The sequence below is a fragment of the Vigna unguiculata genome, chromosome 2 (assembly GCF_004118075.2).
Source record: "Vigna unguiculata cultivar IT97K-499-35 chromosome 2, ASM411807v1, whole genome shotgun sequence".
Taxonomy (NCBI): Eukaryota; Viridiplantae; Streptophyta; class Magnoliopsida; order Fabales; family Fabaceae; genus Vigna; species Vigna unguiculata.
The window spans coordinates 15,732,294-15,750,675 of record NC_040280.1 but is presented as its reverse complement, the minus strand read 5'-3'; the positions used below and the strand labels follow the sequence as shown (position 1 = coordinate 15,750,675).

The 18,382-nt window shown below is 33.7% G+C and overlaps 1 protein-coding gene across 2 annotated transcripts; it reads left to right on the top strand.

Moving 5' to 3' along the window:
- Positions 1–695: 695 nt before the first annotated feature.
- LOC114173519 (receptor-like protein 4) lies at positions 696–16,270 on the top strand. Of its 2 annotated transcripts, none has more exons than XM_028057975.1 (9): positions 696–1,371; positions 1,454–2,518; positions 3,069–3,219; positions 3,831–3,894; positions 9,409–9,500; positions 11,332–11,403; positions 12,066–12,143; positions 12,776–12,981; positions 15,704–16,270. In XM_028057975.1, exons 1-9 carry the CDS (start codon positions 1,269–1,271, stop codon positions 15,805–15,807), a joined length of 1,935 nt encoding a protein of 644 aa, XP_027913776.1. In that variant the 5' UTR covers positions 696–1,268; the 3' UTR covers positions 15,808–16,270. The 2 variants fall into 2 exon arrangements, with proteins under 2 accessions (XP_027913776.1, XP_027913777.1); XM_028057976.1 differs by having other exon boundaries at positions 701–1,371; positions 3,831–3,902; positions 9,432–9,500.
- Positions 16,271–18,382: the final 2,112 nt, after the last annotated feature.

Below are 18,382 nucleotides of genomic sequence, written 5' to 3'. Positions count from 1 at the left end.
AAGGTTACATGTATAATTCACATATTACCATAAATAAATAAGGTTAGAATATCATTAGGTATAATTCACTTATTATCATAAACAAATAAGGTTAGAATATTATTAGAGTGTAATTAACCATTCCAAAAGGTAAAAGTTCATCAAGAGCATTATAAATATGACATCTAGGTAAAACATTTAATACTATTAAACTATCTACATTTATTGTATTTTTGCAAACTGAACACTTACTTAAACATCATAATGCCTTTTGCACCAGCAAGAGTAAAAAAAAAAGTGAGACTAATAATACATTCCACCTTACAAGAACAATGTTATTTTATTTATTTTATTATAATATAAACACACACATACATATATTAATTACATATTAATCATTATTAGAAGTTATAAATTATATTCAATTATACATTATCAATACGTTATGGGTAAAATTGGATTGTCTTTCATTCCTTATGCACTCAACATTGACATTACAAAGGATGGTACACTCAATACTGAAATTACAAAGAAAAGAGGAATACAACATTAATGAATTAAAGAAACTTCATGTAAGAAGGGAGAAAAGTCTTCAATACTAAAAAAAAAGGCTTATACATAAAATACTTCTTATTTTTCCTGTTTTTAAATATTTTGTTTCTATTTTCTAAACATTCTTTTCTTGTCAGCAATTTTCCGCGCTTGAATCTAAAGAAAGCATTGATAACCAGTGTTGGAGAAAAAAATGCTCTTGAAAGAATTTCTCATTGTCCGAACGGTGCTTGCCTGGTCACGTGTGCAAGACTAGGACAAAAAAGCTCCATTTATTGTACATATCAACATCAAGTTCACCAATAAGTCACAGCACTCACTCACATAGAGTAATCATAGCCAAACTCCCACCGTTTTTGTACAGTATTAGGATTTTCTAATTTAGATGCTTTCTCAGTTCTCGCGCACTCCCATTATCCCTTCCCAACCTTCTTCGACCACAAGCAAGAAAGTTAATAAAGGTCCTGGCTCAGCATTAACCACCCCCAAATATCAAAACTAAAAAGTGCCAAAACTTCGCCAATGAATTTATCACTCCCTCTCACTCACGGCACACAAAACACCTTGTATATCTTTCTCTCTACTCTAACAATGTTTCCTTAGAATCTTCATTTTCATTTCATCTAATTTCTTTAGATTGTCCCATTATTATTACATCATTACCCAGTCTCCTCCTTTCCCATTTGGCACCAATCTTTTCTACACCATCATCACAACCCAACTAAAACACACACACAATGTCTCTCTTTCTCACTCTCACCCTCACTCTCCCACTCTTGAGCATCATCTTCAGCACCACCACTTCCACCAATCTTCCCCGTTCTTTTTCATTCCCATATGGTAAGCATCTTCACACACAGACAAAAGCACTCTTAACACTTCATTTCTTTTATTTAATATATTTAATTTTTGATATTGAAAGGTTTGTCGTATCGCATCGACTGTGGAAGTCCGACGAACACCACGGACCCGTTCAACACGACGTGGCTGTCGGACCGGTACTTCAGTGGCGGCGCCACCGGGATCGTGTCGGAGCCGCTTCACTTCCACCATGCGCACGAGAAGACTCTCCGCTTCTTTCCAATCTCCTCCGGCAAGAAGAACTGCTACGCTATCCCTTCCCTCCCTCCCTCGCGCTACCTCCTACGCACATTCGTCGTCTACGACAACTACGACGGAAGGTCCCACCCTCCCTCCTTCGACGTCGCCGTCGCCTCCACCGTCGTCTTCTCCTGGCGCTCGCCATGGCCCCTGTCCCTCGCCCGTGAAGGCGCCTACGCCGACCTCTTCGCCACAATCCTCTCCTCAGAAGCCCTAATTTGCTTCTACAGCCTCGCCACGGACCCGCCGGTGATCTCCTCCATCGAGCTCTTCGCAGCCGATCTGGCCTCCTACGACGCCGCCGCAATCGCCGACAACGGCACTGTGCTTGTCAACTACGGGAGACTCTCCTGCGGCTCCGACCAGTGGGGGCCGGGCTTCTCCAACGACTCCGACCTGTTCGGCCGCTCCTGGCAGTCCGATAAGGAATTCCGAACCGGCCGGAGTAAAGTCGTAGCCATATCGACGCGGAACAGCATAAGTGGGGCTGAGCAAAAGCCGAATTACTTCCCGGAGAAGCTTTACCAGACGGCGGTGATGACGGCGACGACCGCAGAGGAGAGAGGCGGGGTTTTGGAGTACGAGTTGAGCGTGGACGCAAAGCTTGATTACTTGGTGTGGCTGCATTTTGCTGAGATTGAAGGGCGGGTGAGGAGGGTGGGGGGAAGGGTGTTTGATGTGTACATAAACGGTGATAATTTGACCAGGGTTGATATATACAAGCAAGTTGGGGGTTTTGCGGCGTTTACTTGGCATCACACGGTGAAGAACTTGAGTAGCAGCCTGTTGAGCGTGAAGCTCGTGGGGGTGGTGGGTGCGCCTCTGATCTGTGGGATTGAGAATTACGCTCTGGTGCCTAGTGATCCTTCAACTGTTCCTCAACAAGGTGAGTGGGCGGGTGTGTTTTTTGACTTTATTTTCGGTAATTGAGGGATTGAGAAGTATGATTTTGGTTAATTTAAATTCTGTGTGATTTTGGAAATTTGATGCATAGAAGGGATCGGGTTTTGTTTTCTTGATTTGGGAAGGATTTTCTGTTTTTAATTCATTTTTTCACGGATGCAAATTGGGAAACTTTGATGACCGTATGGAAATTGACTTTGGATCCATCTATCGGTTTTTCGCTAATAATTTTGTGGGGAATTGATGTCATAAGGTAGTGTGTTATTGGAAATTTAGTTGGGATGTTATGATTTACTAATTTTGTGAAATATGTTAACCGATTATTTGGGTGGTTGGTTTGGGCAATTTTTTTCTATAAAAATTTTGGTTGTGAATTTTGTGCTAATATATGTGGCAATTATTTTGGTAATGAATTTTATTTACATCAATGTGCAAGGAGGGACTTGGTCAAAATTTTGTTGACTGGAGAGCAGCCACAAAAGAATTATGGTCACTGAATGACCTTTTCTTTCTTTTTCTATGTTTGGGTGCAGTGGATGCCATGAAAGCATTGAAAGATTCACTTCGGGTGCCTGAAAGAATGGGTTGGAATGGTGATCCTTGTGCTCCTACTAATTGGGATGCGTGGGAGGGAGTTACCTGCCGTATGAGTAAAGATAATACTGCTTTGGTGATAAGTCAAATGTATGCATTGCTTCTTATTCTCGAAAGTTATTGAGCTTTAAATTGGTTTTTGGTAAGAAGATTATTGCTACGTCTTACTAAAAAAAGTCTCTTAATAATTGCATTTGAAGCTTTATGCGTAAGGTTAGCGGTGTTGTGGTCGGTTAGATTTCATATGCTAAGTATACTGAAGTATACTGACTACTGAGGGTGGGTGAGTCTAAGGTGCTCATGATATGTTGTGGCCATATCATTATATCAGAAAGGCTTATTATAATTCACCAAACTAAGAAAAAGAAATAAAGAAAGGCTTATTATAATTCAGCAAAAAATAGGAAAAAATAAATAAATAAAGGCTTCTTATATCTTTTTTGTAGAATAAAAAAGTATTTCTCCCTCCTCTTAATTATTCTGCCAATCACCTTTTGGAGCTTATTAATACTCTTTACCCTAAATAGCTTGGTAGGTAGGGCATTATGGGTTCAACTCATGCTCTCTGAAACTAGAAAAAGAAAAATAAAATGGTGGAAGCCACAGCTTGTTTTTTGTTCAGACAATATTTCTTCAATCATTTATGATTTATTTCTTCTCCTACATTTTTTGTTTTATCCATGTTTCAATCTTGATTTCAGTGATTTGGGCAGTCAAGGCTTGAAAGGGTTCATAAGTGACCAGATTAGTCTTTTGTCAGATTTGGTAAGCCTGTAAGTATCAGCAGCCAAATTTTTATATGTACTAGTTTTCTTTCACATCATGCGGTTAAATTGATATGAGATGCCCTGGTTGTCATGTTATAAAAATAGGCATAGTTTCCAGTCATTATTATGTTCTCATTATATTTTTGTTTAGCTTATATATGTGTTTGTTCTATCAGAACCAAGGTTGTCAACCCAAAAGTCTATGTAAACTTTACAAAGATTAAAAAAACTCAGCTCAAAGTCATAAAAGTTTAACTACTGCAAAAATAATATTTTTTTTTAAGTGTAAATGGTGTTCTTCTAGTAAGTATTCCAAAATCAACAACACCTTAGTCGTAATCCTTTCGCTTTTAATGTCTTACAACGGTCACTCCTCCTGTCCTTCTAACATGAAATGACAAGAATTAATAGAAACATTATAACCAAAATAAAAAGAACAGAACTCAAATAGAACTTAACCAGACATTTTGCATAGGGGACAAGAAAACATATTCAGACATAACATTTGGAAATGAAACACAACAAACAGAATTGTGCTTTAATTACTCATCAATCCAGTAAAACAAGCACAGTATAATGTCAGTTGGGAAGATACATAAAACACATTAACACAATAGAATACCTAAAACTTGGGCACAAACAATACATGAAACAACAACAGAACACATGGAACCTGAGCAGGTGTTAGTGTACAGTTAATAATTGGTATTGTGCATCTAATAATTAGGGGTACTATGCAATGGTCAATGGTCAACAGTAGTCAATAGTTGACCAAATTGTGCATCCTATTCTATGCATTGTAGTATAAATACATACATGTACAGAACTTTGAAAGTTAAGTGAAGTTCAATAAAATCAGTTTCATGAAATATGTTTCTACTTTCTCTCTCTCTCTCTCTCTCTCTCTCTCTTATGAAGTTTAACAGCAGGAATAAAACATGTTCTAAACTTGCTTGTATTTGAAACTTGAATGCACAAAATAAAAAAGATTTGAGGAAATCATTGGATTGTGCATTTGGGTTCAAGAGTCATGACCTCGATTTGAAGCCGACAATGTGCTCCTTGATGAGCCACTTCCAGGATATACTGGATCACAATAAGCAGAAAATGCTTCCGTTGTATGGCCAGAGTCAGGAATGGATTTCTTGTTTCTTGAAAGATCTGCTGAGTTTTATTGGTAGCTAGCTGTGACATAATTGTGAGGTTTCCATGTGTTTTTCCTTGAAGCTGAAATGATGTGCAGAAGGGGACAACTTCAACATGGTTTTAGGCAAATGGAGTGCAGAAATAAAATTTGATTCTCATAAGTCACTTCTTGCATAGCCTTCTCTGAAGCACTTATGCAGTGGTTTGGACTAAAACAGGCTAGGAACAATATATGAAATGCAAATTACAAATTATTACATAAAATCCAGTACATAGTTCCTTGGACAACAACTTCTCCTTTTGTGAAACACAAGATTGGAAACAATAGGAATGACTACCTGATCATAACAATACAACTTCATTTGCTCAACTTCACAAAATTTTCTTGAAGGAGTTTTTTAATCCCTAGAGCCATAGATCAATATTCAGCATGTGCACTGAATCGAACAATGACACTTTATTTCTTATGTTTCCGGGAGACAATATTCCCTCCAATGAATATACAATATATTGTGGTGGATCTTCTGTTCGTGGGACAACCAACCAAATCTGCATCATAATATCCCATAATTTTAGTATTTCCTTTGTCCTTATACAACAATCCTTGTCATAGAACCTTTTGTGTATGTGAATTACAACATTCCAGTGATCAATATGAGGATTTTGCATGAATAGACTAACAACTCCCACAACGTAAGAAATATTAGGTCTTGTAATATTGAGATGAATGAGTTTTCCCATCAACCTCATTTGTCTTTCTGGATCTGAAAAAGTTTGACGTTGGTCCATTGTCAATTTTTGATTTGGATCCATGAGACTATCAATAGACTTGTAATTTGCCAACCCTGTCAATATACATCCTGTTAAACTAACTGCCATAAAACAATATAATTGGAAGTCTAATTTATGCCACAAAGGTATATCTTCATTTGGAACATCACTGACTCCCTTTTCCAGATGATCATAGTATCCTTGACCAAGGAACCATAACTCCACAAACACGGACTAAAATAAATAGTTCTTCCACTTGAGTTTTTCATGGTAGTAGGAGTAGCATAAAAAGGTAGCAAAGATAGTAAAACCTATTGCAATGACAAAGAACCGCAAATAGATTTGAGGAGAGGGTTAAAACTCTAAGCCTTGACCAGCTACCCAAGTGTGTTGAACCAAGAAGTCAAGGGCTGAAATGTATATAAAAGACGTTAGCGAGACAAATGGTGGTGGTTAGTGATATTCTGACATTGGGAAGGTTACACATGGGACACATGCATGGTGAGGGCTAATGGAGATTGGCGTATGGTGGTGCCTCACAACTTTTGGTCACTTGATCACTAGGGTTGGGTCACACTTCTCGATGCACAGGAAACAATGATGACCTAAAGATAGGGCTTTTGATACCAACTTGAATTTTAATGATAAAAATTAGTGAGTTACTGTACTTAGTTATTGTAAGTATATATACACACACACACATATATGCACATACATGAAAGAGAAAGGAGTGCATTACAAGGAAAAGGTATACCCTATAATACCCAACACTTAGGCTAGGTACATACACCCAAAAAAGCAGGTTTATGTAAGTTGGGCAATACAATAACAATCATAAATTTAACAACATAATTTGGAGATGCATACAATACATCTTATAAAGGAAACTCAACGTGGTAAGTTAGTTAGAATTACAAATAAAATCTTAACTAACTAAAACGTATACATTGATTACTGTTCACTAGATGGTCTACCATTCTTGTCATTAGACTCTCTACTCGTGAACGTCTGCAATAGGTAGAGTTCAGTACACTAAGATCTACAAACTCCACCTTGGACTATCACATCTTTCACCTGGAATTACTACTAGTAATCCATGTTCAAAAAATGCGGACAATGCATGTACTTGCTCTTGAGAATTGGCCTCATGAAGAGATTTGCTGGGTTCTCCTTTGTAACGATCTTCTTCACTTCAGTTCTCTTATCAATATGAAAGAAGTGTTATTTCACGTTGGTATGCTTTGTCTTACCATGCTGATAGGATCCTTGGCAAAACAAATTGCACTCAAACCATCCATTAGATCCTTCAACAAAATGTCATCCTCTTTAACTTTTGCTATGCAATATACTTTGCTTTTAATGATAGACAAGGCTGGTTGGGAAGTAGCTTTCCAACTAATTAACGATAGCCAATTGTGAATGTGTAGTCTGTGATTGACTAGCATCCAAGTCTATGGTATAGTCAGAGCTTGAGAATCTTGCTAGAGTACATTGTGAACCACCCTTAAAGATAATTTCAGTATCCTGGTTCCCTTCAAGTATCTTATAATCCACTTCATAGCTTGCCAATGCTCTTTCCAATGGGTGCTCACATCTACTTACCAAACTAGATGCTTGAATAAGTATAAGGTTTAGTTTAGTGTATATAACATACGTTGAACTTCCCACTTCACTAGTATAAGAAACACATGACATGTATTGCTTCTCCTCATTATTTTGAGTACAACTGAGTTCAGAAAGATGTATGCCATGTATGCCAAAGTTTTTCTCACGACTTTAATACCTTCCATTCTAAAACGTCTGAGCACCTCTTGAATGTACTGCCTTTGACACGTAAAGTACTTTTGGGTTAATCCTCTTGATAACCGTTAGGGATATCAAAAATATCCGTACCCGCGGGTATCCGCAGATAAAACCCGCAATGGGTAGGAAACAGATATTAAAAATGGATACCCGCGGGTACCCGCGAGTACGGATATTTTTCATACCCGCATGTTAACGGGGTGGGTACAGGTATCATAGTAAAAAACATTCTGACATAATTTTTTCTAAGCTGCACATCTTGTCTTCTGTCTTCATTCTTCCAGCTTCAAGTATTGGTACTTGTCTTCTTCCAAGTACACCCCTTGATATTCTTCTCTTCCCCTTCTTTGAAATTGGGCATATACATCAAATCCTATATAGACAATGACGTTTATGGTATGCTTGTTGTCAAATGATGGAATCAAAATAAGATTATTTGGCACGTGACAGTTGAGGTTTATTATTTGATTATTTTTCAGGAATCAATCAGAGAAAGTGGACTTTTTAATAAAAACACTAATTAAAGAATTTTATATTTATTTTTATAATTATTTGGACTTGTATGGACTTGAGTTTGTTTTAACTTTATTTAAAATTTATGACAGTGATGTATTTTATTTTATTTGAATTTATGATTAAATGTTTATTTTTAAAATAATTTTGTAAATACCCGTGGATACCCGCAGATATGAAAAAAATAGACAGGTACCCGCATAACAGATACCCGACAGATATGGGTACGGGTACGAGACGGTTATTTATCAAGCGGGTAGGATATGGGGGAGCTACTACCCGTACCCTACCCACCCCGTTGACATCCCTAATAACCGTCTTAAAATCTTCACAATTGTGTCCATATCTTTCATTTCAGATTCACTACCAAGTAGCTATTTCAACCTTTTGATCTCATCCTTGTGACGAAAGGCTATCAATATGCTGTCTACGTATAACAGGTAGACAAACGCACCATCCTTCACCTTCTATAATTGACATGTGGATCATAAGGACTTTCATTGTGCCCTTGAGAGATGAGCAATTCAAGCCTCTTATGCCATTGTCTAGGAGATTATTTCAGCTAATACAGAAACCTCTTCAGTTTACACACCTACTCCTCCTTACGTGCCTCCTCAAAACCTTTTGGCTAACACATTAGAATGCCTTCCTCCAGCTTGCCATGGAGGAAGGCTGTCTTCACATTGAGTTGTTGGAGTTCTATGTCTTGACTTGCTACTAGAATAAGCAAGACCCTGATGGACGCTTATTTGACTATCAAAAAAAGTGAAAATCTGATTGCAAATGGGTACCTGAAGTTGTAAACGGGTACAATACTATGACAGATGCTGCCAAGATAGAACTTTAACAGTTAGTGCAATCTATTTGGCTACCTAAAGTTGTAAATGGGTACAATATTATGAGTTCACTTGCTAGTTTGACAACCATCACTTTTACTGTATGAATTAATATTCTTTTTCAAATATGATCAGCTTTGGTGCTTTCAACTAAACTTGTTTTCTTTGCGTGGCTTCAGCCTTTCTATTATGATATGACACATTAGGTTCATGCAATAATGATAAAATGGAAACTATTCTTAATTTTTGCTGTTCTTAACCGCCAATAAATTCCTTCAATAGTTTTGAGCTACCCTTGTTATACATGCATCATCTTGGCTAGAATTTTGCATTTGGATCTGCTCATATAATTTTGTAGTAGATTGTATTTCATTAAGTTTATGCTTTTAGAATGTATTTTCCTAGAGAAATTTAGTCATGCCTTTGTTTGTTTCTATCATCAGGTAACATCTCTTCAATTTTACAGGAATTTGAGTTCTAATTTGTTGACGGGTGAAATACCTTCTGGACTAGGTCAAAAATCCCTCATACACCTGTAAGCTTTGAGTTTTTGTTTTCTACTAGTCATGCATAATACTTTACCTAACTCAACTGAATTGGAGTCTTTTGTTTGATTAGTTGTGGATACGTTTCCAAGTTATTTACCCACTTAGAATTGATAGTTTGTGAGAGATGCTTCTTTCATTTATATTTGTAGTTGTACCGAATATTGGATAGAAATATCTTTTATGCTTTTCTGGAAGCTATGGAACATCACGTTTAGAAACATCATATGGATCATTCACTAATAATTAAATGTCATCAGTTTTATACTTTTAGCTATAAATTTGAAATCACTATTTGGTTTTGATGCCATAAATTGAAATTGAATGATAGATTTATTGCTTTATATTTACATATGAAGGACCTCAATGGATATGTACTGGAATATTATCGTATATCTGGATATTATATAATTTTCTTGCATAGGCAGCTCATTCAAAGTTACCACAAACAAGTATTTTTAAAAATTTAAAACTTTTTTTTCTTTTTTTGTAATCCAAACACAAGAAAATATCCATTTGCATTTCTATTATTTCTATGATATAATATATTCCTGAAATAATAGAAAAATTTATTTAATATTTCTCTGAGATATACATTATTGAAATACAAGAAATAAAGTTATTTAATCACGTCTTTGCATTTAAAATATTTTCTTTTCATGTTGATTCATATGATATTTTTCTTCAATTAGTGCATGTCAAGAGAAACTTTCACGTGTATTCTTGTTATTAATTATGAAAAAGTAATTTAATGATCTTTGGACAAATTAAAAAATATATTTGATGTCTTATCTTGATTTGCAAAATGTGTACTTTAGAGTATTTTTCTGAAAGTAAGAAAAGTAGAGAAAAAAAATTCATGGAAAGGTAGAAGGGAAATTTATTAATATATGATGGTTATAGTAATAGAAAATAGAAGTGAAATTTTTTTTGTTTTGTTTCTATTTCACTTCATAAATAAGATTACTTGATAAAAGGAGAGAAGCATGATCTATGGGTAGGAGAGAGAAAGGGGATTATTTGTTTCTTGAATGTACTTAAGAGTATTTTTCTGGAAGTAAGAAAAGTGGAACAAAATATTTTTTTATAGAAATGTAAAATGGAAATATGTGATGGTTCCAGTAATTGAAAATACAACTGATTTTTTTCTTTTTTATTTCATTTCATAAATAAGATTCAAGAGTAAGATTATTTGATGAAAGGAGAGTAGCATGTTTGAGGATCTGTGTAGGAGGGAAAAAGGGCATTATTTGTTTCTTGAATGTGTTTTTAAGTAATAAGATTTTGACTTACATATGTTCTTAGTATCTCAAAATTTGAGTGTAAGTTTTAGTCCCTTAAATTTAAAATTGGTTTTTTAGTCCGTGTAATTGGAAAAAACGCGTGTCCTCCAAATATTATTAAAACTGTTGCTTATAGGACTGACAATTACAAGTTGTTTCATGGTAACCTATTTCAATTTTTTATTCTTATTATCAAATACCTTATTACTTTTCCTTTTGAAGTATTCATTCTCACAAATTTTGTGTAAAAGCAGTTTAGACATAGGGACTAAAATAAGCTTTTTTTCATATTAAAGAAAAGATCAATTTTAAATTTGAAGAACCGAAATCAAAATTTGCTCAAATGAGGGACTTAGAGAAATTTATGGAATTAAAAGGAAAAGCGCTATGTAAATCCAGGAGCAATTAATGGTGTACAGTTTCTTTCTTTGTGGAAAGAAATGTTTCTATTTTGATTCAGAGGTTTATCTATTTAAGAAAATGTAATGTTTGTTTATCTAACACATTCATTGTTTTTTTTTTTCCAAAAATACTATAGGGACTTGTCAAACAATCAGTTAACGGGCTCAATACCTGATAGTATAGGAGCCTCTTCAAGTCTGCAGCTCGTGTAAGTATCTACTGCATTATATATAGGATTTTGTTAAAATGTGGCTTCAGGACACGCGTAAGGATAAAAAACTGTTAAATGAAATAATAAACATAATACTTCCTTAAAGAAATAAGGTTATCGATAAATGCTCTTCTTGTGTTGTGTCGTGTGCATCACAGCAAATTTCTCGACAAACTCTAGTGAAGTCTCCAAATTCAAGAGAGAGATATTTCATTATTTAGAGCAAGCTTTGTCAAGGAAATGGTTCCCTTCTTGTCTTCTATTACCAAGAAATCAATTAATATGATTGAGTGGACATAACTCTCCACTATTAATGTTAAATTCTTTATATATCTTAATTCCCTTCAGTTACTAACTGCCTAACTAACTGTCCTCTTCTTTTGTGGACATTTAGTATCCTTCTCTTTTGATCCCAACACAAATACATCAGGCTTGATTACTTTTTGTAAGAGAAAACGTTATGTCCAGGCATCTTATTATTTTCCATTGAAGCTACTATTTTTCTTCTCTGTTAAGTGGTTTCGCATTGTAGAAAAGAAATGGTAGATAATACATGACCCCTAGTGAGTCTTAAGAAGGTGTCCCTTCTACCCTACTGGCAATTTTTTCTTACTTGATTCATTTTTCTAATCTTTTTTTTTTTTTTGACTAATTGTTAGGCTATTGAATGGTAACTTATTGGAAGGACAAGTACCAGAACAACTTTATTCCATTGGTGTGCATGGTGGAGCTATAGAGTATGTCAATTTAATCCAATACTTTTATTCTATAATCTTCTGGATAATGTGTTCAGATTGAAATAACTTCCATACTCGATTATCATTATCTATAGGGTCCTGTCTATGTGTTTACTTATTTAAAATAAGCTGCTCGCAAAATCACATCCATCTAGGTCTATAATGTCGTCTATCATCTGCATTTAATACCAAAATTAGCTTATGACAGATCTTTATGTAAAGTTTCCAGCTCCTCTATAACTTTCATTTGTTCTGCTTGTATTTTACAATAAGGATAACTACATTGTATTTATGTAAGCTGAAGTAAATTTAATGATCTCTGAAATCCTTAACTTTTTTTTACCTTCAAACTTTAAAGGATGAGTTGTCAATGATTTTTGTTTGACCGAATATTCAAAAGTACATATATAGCCAATTTTTACAAGGATGCTCCTGCTAAGATTTTTTTCTTCTTGGCAATTTGTCAGCATTAGTTGTTTCCTAAGTTGCTTGGGATGTAATAGGTACTAAAGTAGTATAACACCAAAAGATTGTGTGCCATGGTGCACTTATTAAAGCGGAATTAAATTGTAGTTATATAATTCAGTGGTAAATAATTTCTGACACCTTCAATTTGATTTGTTTTTCCTCAGTCTCTCTGGAAACAAAGGTTTGTGTGGTGTACCATCTCTGCCAAGTTGTCCTATGTTTTGGAAGAATGGAAAATTATCTACTCAGGGTAAAATTGCAATAGGCGTGTCCTGTTCTTTTGTTTTCTGTGCGATACTGCTGCTGGTCTATATTTGCATCAGGAGGAGAAGGAACGACTATGACTTTGCTCTACCTCATGAATTAACATGTAAGTATGATTTCATTTTTATTTTCTTCAGTTTGAACCCAATTAGTACAGCAGTGATCACAAACATTGAAAATTTTAACTGTTTTTCGAATGAAGGCAAAATTAATTCATTGATAGTGAAAAGGTAAAACTATTTATATAGTCAGCAATCAAAGTTAAATCCTATTAAGAAAGTAGGATTGTTTTAATCAAAATTAGAGTATGCAAAAAGCATCACCATATTATGTATGATCCCAACTATGTTGACACTCTATAATATTAATCATTTGTGGTATACCTAAGCAGCATAAAAGTATAGAAAAGAAATATAGAAAAGTAGGGGGACCATATCAAAATCTACTTAAGATACAAACCTGTAGTAAGGTTGAAAACCCATATTCCTAAAGAAATCATCTAAGAAAATTTGGAATGTCATTCTACCACCAACTACGTCTTTCTTTTACTCCAAAGTATACAAACTTATCACGATAATGATTCACTTCTCAATAAATATGAGAAACATCAAATCTCATACTTTTACATTTGAACTTGGTATCATGCCATCTAGATCAAAGATACCAAAGGATAATATGATCCTTTTGGAAAGTCTGCACTACCGAAATTGAGTCACACTTCGACCACAAGCTATGACAACCATTATTGTTTAGATATTTTAGAAAGCTTTAGATTTTATTCTGTCAAGATATTGTAGGAAGTTTCATATTTTATTCCTATTAGTTTTAATTCTATATATTGGTTGTATCTTGGTTTTATAATTAGCATATCAGTCCTGCAATCTCAGAGATCAGTTTCCTAGAAGGTTGTGCTTGTTTCCTAAATTATTCAATCAATGTATGTACGTATATATCAGATTTAATGAGACTGAATGAGAGAGAAATTATTTTCTTCTAATTTTGAGATGGTATCAGGCCAGGTTCCAATCCTGGGACATGTGGGTTTTGGGGAGAAGCCATACTTACTGCCACTTATTTGATAAATAGGTTACTTTCTACTCTTTTGTCATTAAGAAGTCCAATGGAAGTTCTCCTCTCATTCTATCCTCATAACTCATTCACTTAACCTTCCATCTAGAATATTTGGGTGTGTCTCATTTGTACATCTTCACAAACAACAAAGGGGAAAAGTAGACTCAACGACTGTTAAATGTGTTTTGATAGAGTACTCTGTCACATAAAAAAAGGGTATAAGTGCTTTCATCTTCCTTGTAAAAAATTCTGTCAAGTGATGTCGCATTGAATGAGCAAGTTAACTATTTTAGCCATCCTCATCCTCAAGGGGAGAGTTTACAAGAGGATGATGATGTGCTTTTTATATTCCCAGATTTGTCTTTTGGATCAGAAAATGAAAGAAATGAAATTCAAAAGGGTAATACAACTGAAACTTAAGTCCAGAGGGAAAGAGCAGAGGTGAATCAAAATTTTGAATCTGTTGGACCTGTTATTAGGCCACATACAAAATTTATGAAAAATCTGGTGTACAAATGAAGAGGAAATGCCATTCTAGGATCTGTTCATGGTCTAGAGTTCAACCCTATATCATTATGTGAGACGTAATTGTGTCTGTTCCTATAAATACTGATTCTACTAATTATGATGAAATTCCTTGTGATAAATTTCCTTTTGTAGAACCAATTGCACAAGTGGACCAAAGTTTAGATCTCCCACTTGCTCAAAGAAAAGGAACCAGAGCTTGCACTAAACCACCTTATCCTTTTAGCAAACTATCTATCCTTTCAAAAATTCTCATCTATCCATAGAACCTTTATCACAATCCTAAACACCACGACTAAACCTTCTTTTATATTTGAGGCATTAATTGAAAAAAAAAAAACGGAAAGAAGCCATGGATTTGGAAATGAAGACATCAGGAAGAACAATACTTGCAAACTAATCATCCTACCACCTAGAAACTTATGCAGTGGATTACTTGGAGACCTTTGGCACCAGTTGTAAAAATGAACACACGTAATTTTGTCTTTGGCAACAAACCATGATTGAAATTTGCAATAATTTGATGTGAAAAATGCATTTCTACATGGTTTGAAAAGTGCATTTCTACATGGTTTGAAAATCATTATATGAGTTTAAACAGTCATCTAGAGCATGGTTTGACAGATAGATTCACCGAAAACATGATGAGCCTTAAATACAAAATCATGGGGACCACACTTTATCAAGCATTTTGATTTAGGGGGAGTAACATCTCTAATTAGGCTATAGTATTTTCAAACAAAAAAATGCACACTAGAACTTGTCTCGGCGTAAAGGGATTTCACTTCTTGCCAACAAAACGCGCTGAGATAGAAATTTCTATTACTTTTCAACAGGTTGGACGTCTTTACTAGCATTCTTCTGTTCTGTAGTCGTTTTAGTTCTTTTGCCCATATATCCAATCCTTTAACTTAGTTTACTCATGTTGGGAGCGAATAAGGAGAAGGGATTTAAGTCCATCTTTTGCAGTGGCCTTGTCCATATCTCTATTCTCATATGTCTACGGCTCTATTGTCAGCTCTCTTCTGTAAATTAATATTTAAATAGGAGTGACAACAATAAACCTTTAGGAGCGTTAATAGACACATCCTGTCTTTAAAAAATCTAAAATGTTCAGTAAGGAATCGTTTAAATTCCTTTAAATGACTAGAAATATTGCGTTAGAATCATCGCGAATGTTTGATGCTGAAATCCTCTGCTAACTGTTGACTATTTTGTGGTTTCTCATGCAGCATTAGCAGCCAAGAGAAACCGATATCAAAGGCAGAAATCCTTGATGGTTCTTGAGATGGAGAGTCAACACGCCAAGGGACCTTCACATTTTACTACACAATAGCATTTATCTTGATGGAGATGGAATATTGATTGTCATAGCTTTCTGGCAAACACACAAGGACACAGCTTCAGAGAGGATTTGAATTTATTGCAGCATTAAATGCCTTGGCATGATGTGAACAACACTGCAGCTTTAGGAAAGAAATGGCTTTTCTCGTACAAGTTTCGTTGTCTCTTCAAGGTTTCTGGAAGATACTTATTGTACGATGCATGATCCCTCTGTCACATTGTTTCTTGACCCATAAAAAAAAAGCATATACCCTGCAGTGTCAATATTTAGCCGCAGCTTTTGCTGAATCTCTGATAGGTACAACCCATTAATGTATGAAATTTGAGGCACAAGTTAGTGTTGATCTTTTCCTTGGCACATTGACTCTGGTTGATTCCTGTATACCGATTAATGTAGCAAAAGATAAGTGATTGATTTTACTGTACATTGCATTTCAAAGATTTTATTTATCTAATACCCATCATAACTAAATTTCTTATTCGCTCGAGATAATGCTTTCTATTTTTAGTTCCACGTTCTGAAGTATAATTCTAAGACCATTTTGGAATCGCTCCTTTAACACTTCTAAAGTTTGTAATTTAGGGATGGACTGTAGATATGCAAATAAATTCGTTCCCTGATGGGAAATCTCTGCATTAATTGCATTAATTGGGTATGGAGAATTTTTTACTTTTTTCATTTGGGTATTAGATGTACTTATCTCTGTCATAATATCCATTCCGGTCATATTTTCGATCCTGTTTAAATTATTAAAATATTTACAATTAGTTAAGTAATGTTATATATATATATATATATATATATATATATATATATATATATATATATATATATATAATATAACTCATCGCATTTTCAATATATTTTTTATCTTATAACTTTTATGTAATTATGTTAAAATTATGTATATTAATTAAAAAAAAATTATCTCACATTTGAATATTTATATTATTTTTTAATATTTTTATTTATTGTATATTTTCCTTTCATTTTAAGTGTTTAATAGTATAAACCTTTCATTTACTGGGTAATATAAAAAAAAATTTACTTATTATTAATTATTTTTATTTCGCTTGAAGAACTCTTTTGTTTTGCTAAAATAATTTTCGTTATTTCTCAACCATTGAGTATATATGTTGATATTTGAAAAGTTTGCTTAGATCTCTAAGGTATTTTTCATCTTATCATATCCTTAATTATACATTTATTTATTTTTTTGTGCGATTTCTTTCAATAGTCTCTCAAATTGTTTCTAAGACACACATTTATTAATTTTTTTATTTTTTTATTTTTTATTTATTTTCATCATGTAGAATACTATTTCGATATATTTTATCTACTTATTTTTTATTTTCTAACTCATTATCAATCATATTGTAACTTTTTCACTATAATTGTATAAATAAATTTTATTTACTATAATATAAAAATTTAATGTAATTGTCATGAATATTTTTTTATCACTATCCAACATATATTGGAGTTTAAAAGATACAAGATCTATGTCAAAATTTTATTATTATGTTTATTATTTATTTTTTGCATCATTTTTATGAAGTGATGTATTATAACTTTTATTAGTGTATAAAAAAGATATTCATTAGAATTTAAAAAATTGAAGAAAACAAACATTTAAAATATATTTTAATTTGAATATTTGTTTTTCTTTTATATTTTTTTTAAAATATTTTAAAATTTTATCAAAGGTTTCATTAATGTTTACAAATTTAATAAATGTTTTGGTTCTCATAAAATTTTATTTGGTATTCTAATCTAAAATGTAAACAATTATAATATGTTTCAAAGTATTTGATATCGAAGAAACAATCATCCTACTAATATTGAATATTTAATAATATTATATTTCCTTAACCATAATTTTTTATTATTTTATAAAAATTAATTAAATTAAGGTTTAATTATGCCTTTGGTCCCCATTTTGGACTCAAAATCTCAAATTGGTACCTAAATTTTTTAAAATCTCAAATTAGTCCCCTTTTTAGTTTAAAAGTCTCAAGTTTGCCATTTCCGTTAAGTCTGGCCAAACGACGTTTGTGGTTGCTGAGGTAGATTTTTGTTACTGAAACCTGTCAATTACAGGTGGAATGGAGTGCAAATATTTATTTATTAAGCCACCAGCAATGTTAATTAATATTTATTTATTAAGCCTTCAACCCATATTTAACGGAAAGAGCAAACTTGAGACTTTTAAACTAAAAAGGGGACCAATTTGAGATTTTAAAAAATTCGGGTACCAATTTGAGATTTCGAGTCCAAAATGGGGACCAAAGACATAATTAAACCTTAAATTAATATTAAAATAGTAAAATAAAAGGGTATGAATATGGGTACGAGATTATACCCGTTACCCAGTGGGTATATGGATGAGATAAAAGTTTTATACCCGTTGAATTTGAGTATGGGATGAGGATGATTTTTTTCTACGAAAATGGGTATGGAATAGTGAAACTCGTTCTCGTCCCGTTGCCATCCCTAATGAACTATATTCCAATTGAATATACATTTTTTTTTATGGTATCAAATATTTAATAGAAAAGAAGGAAAT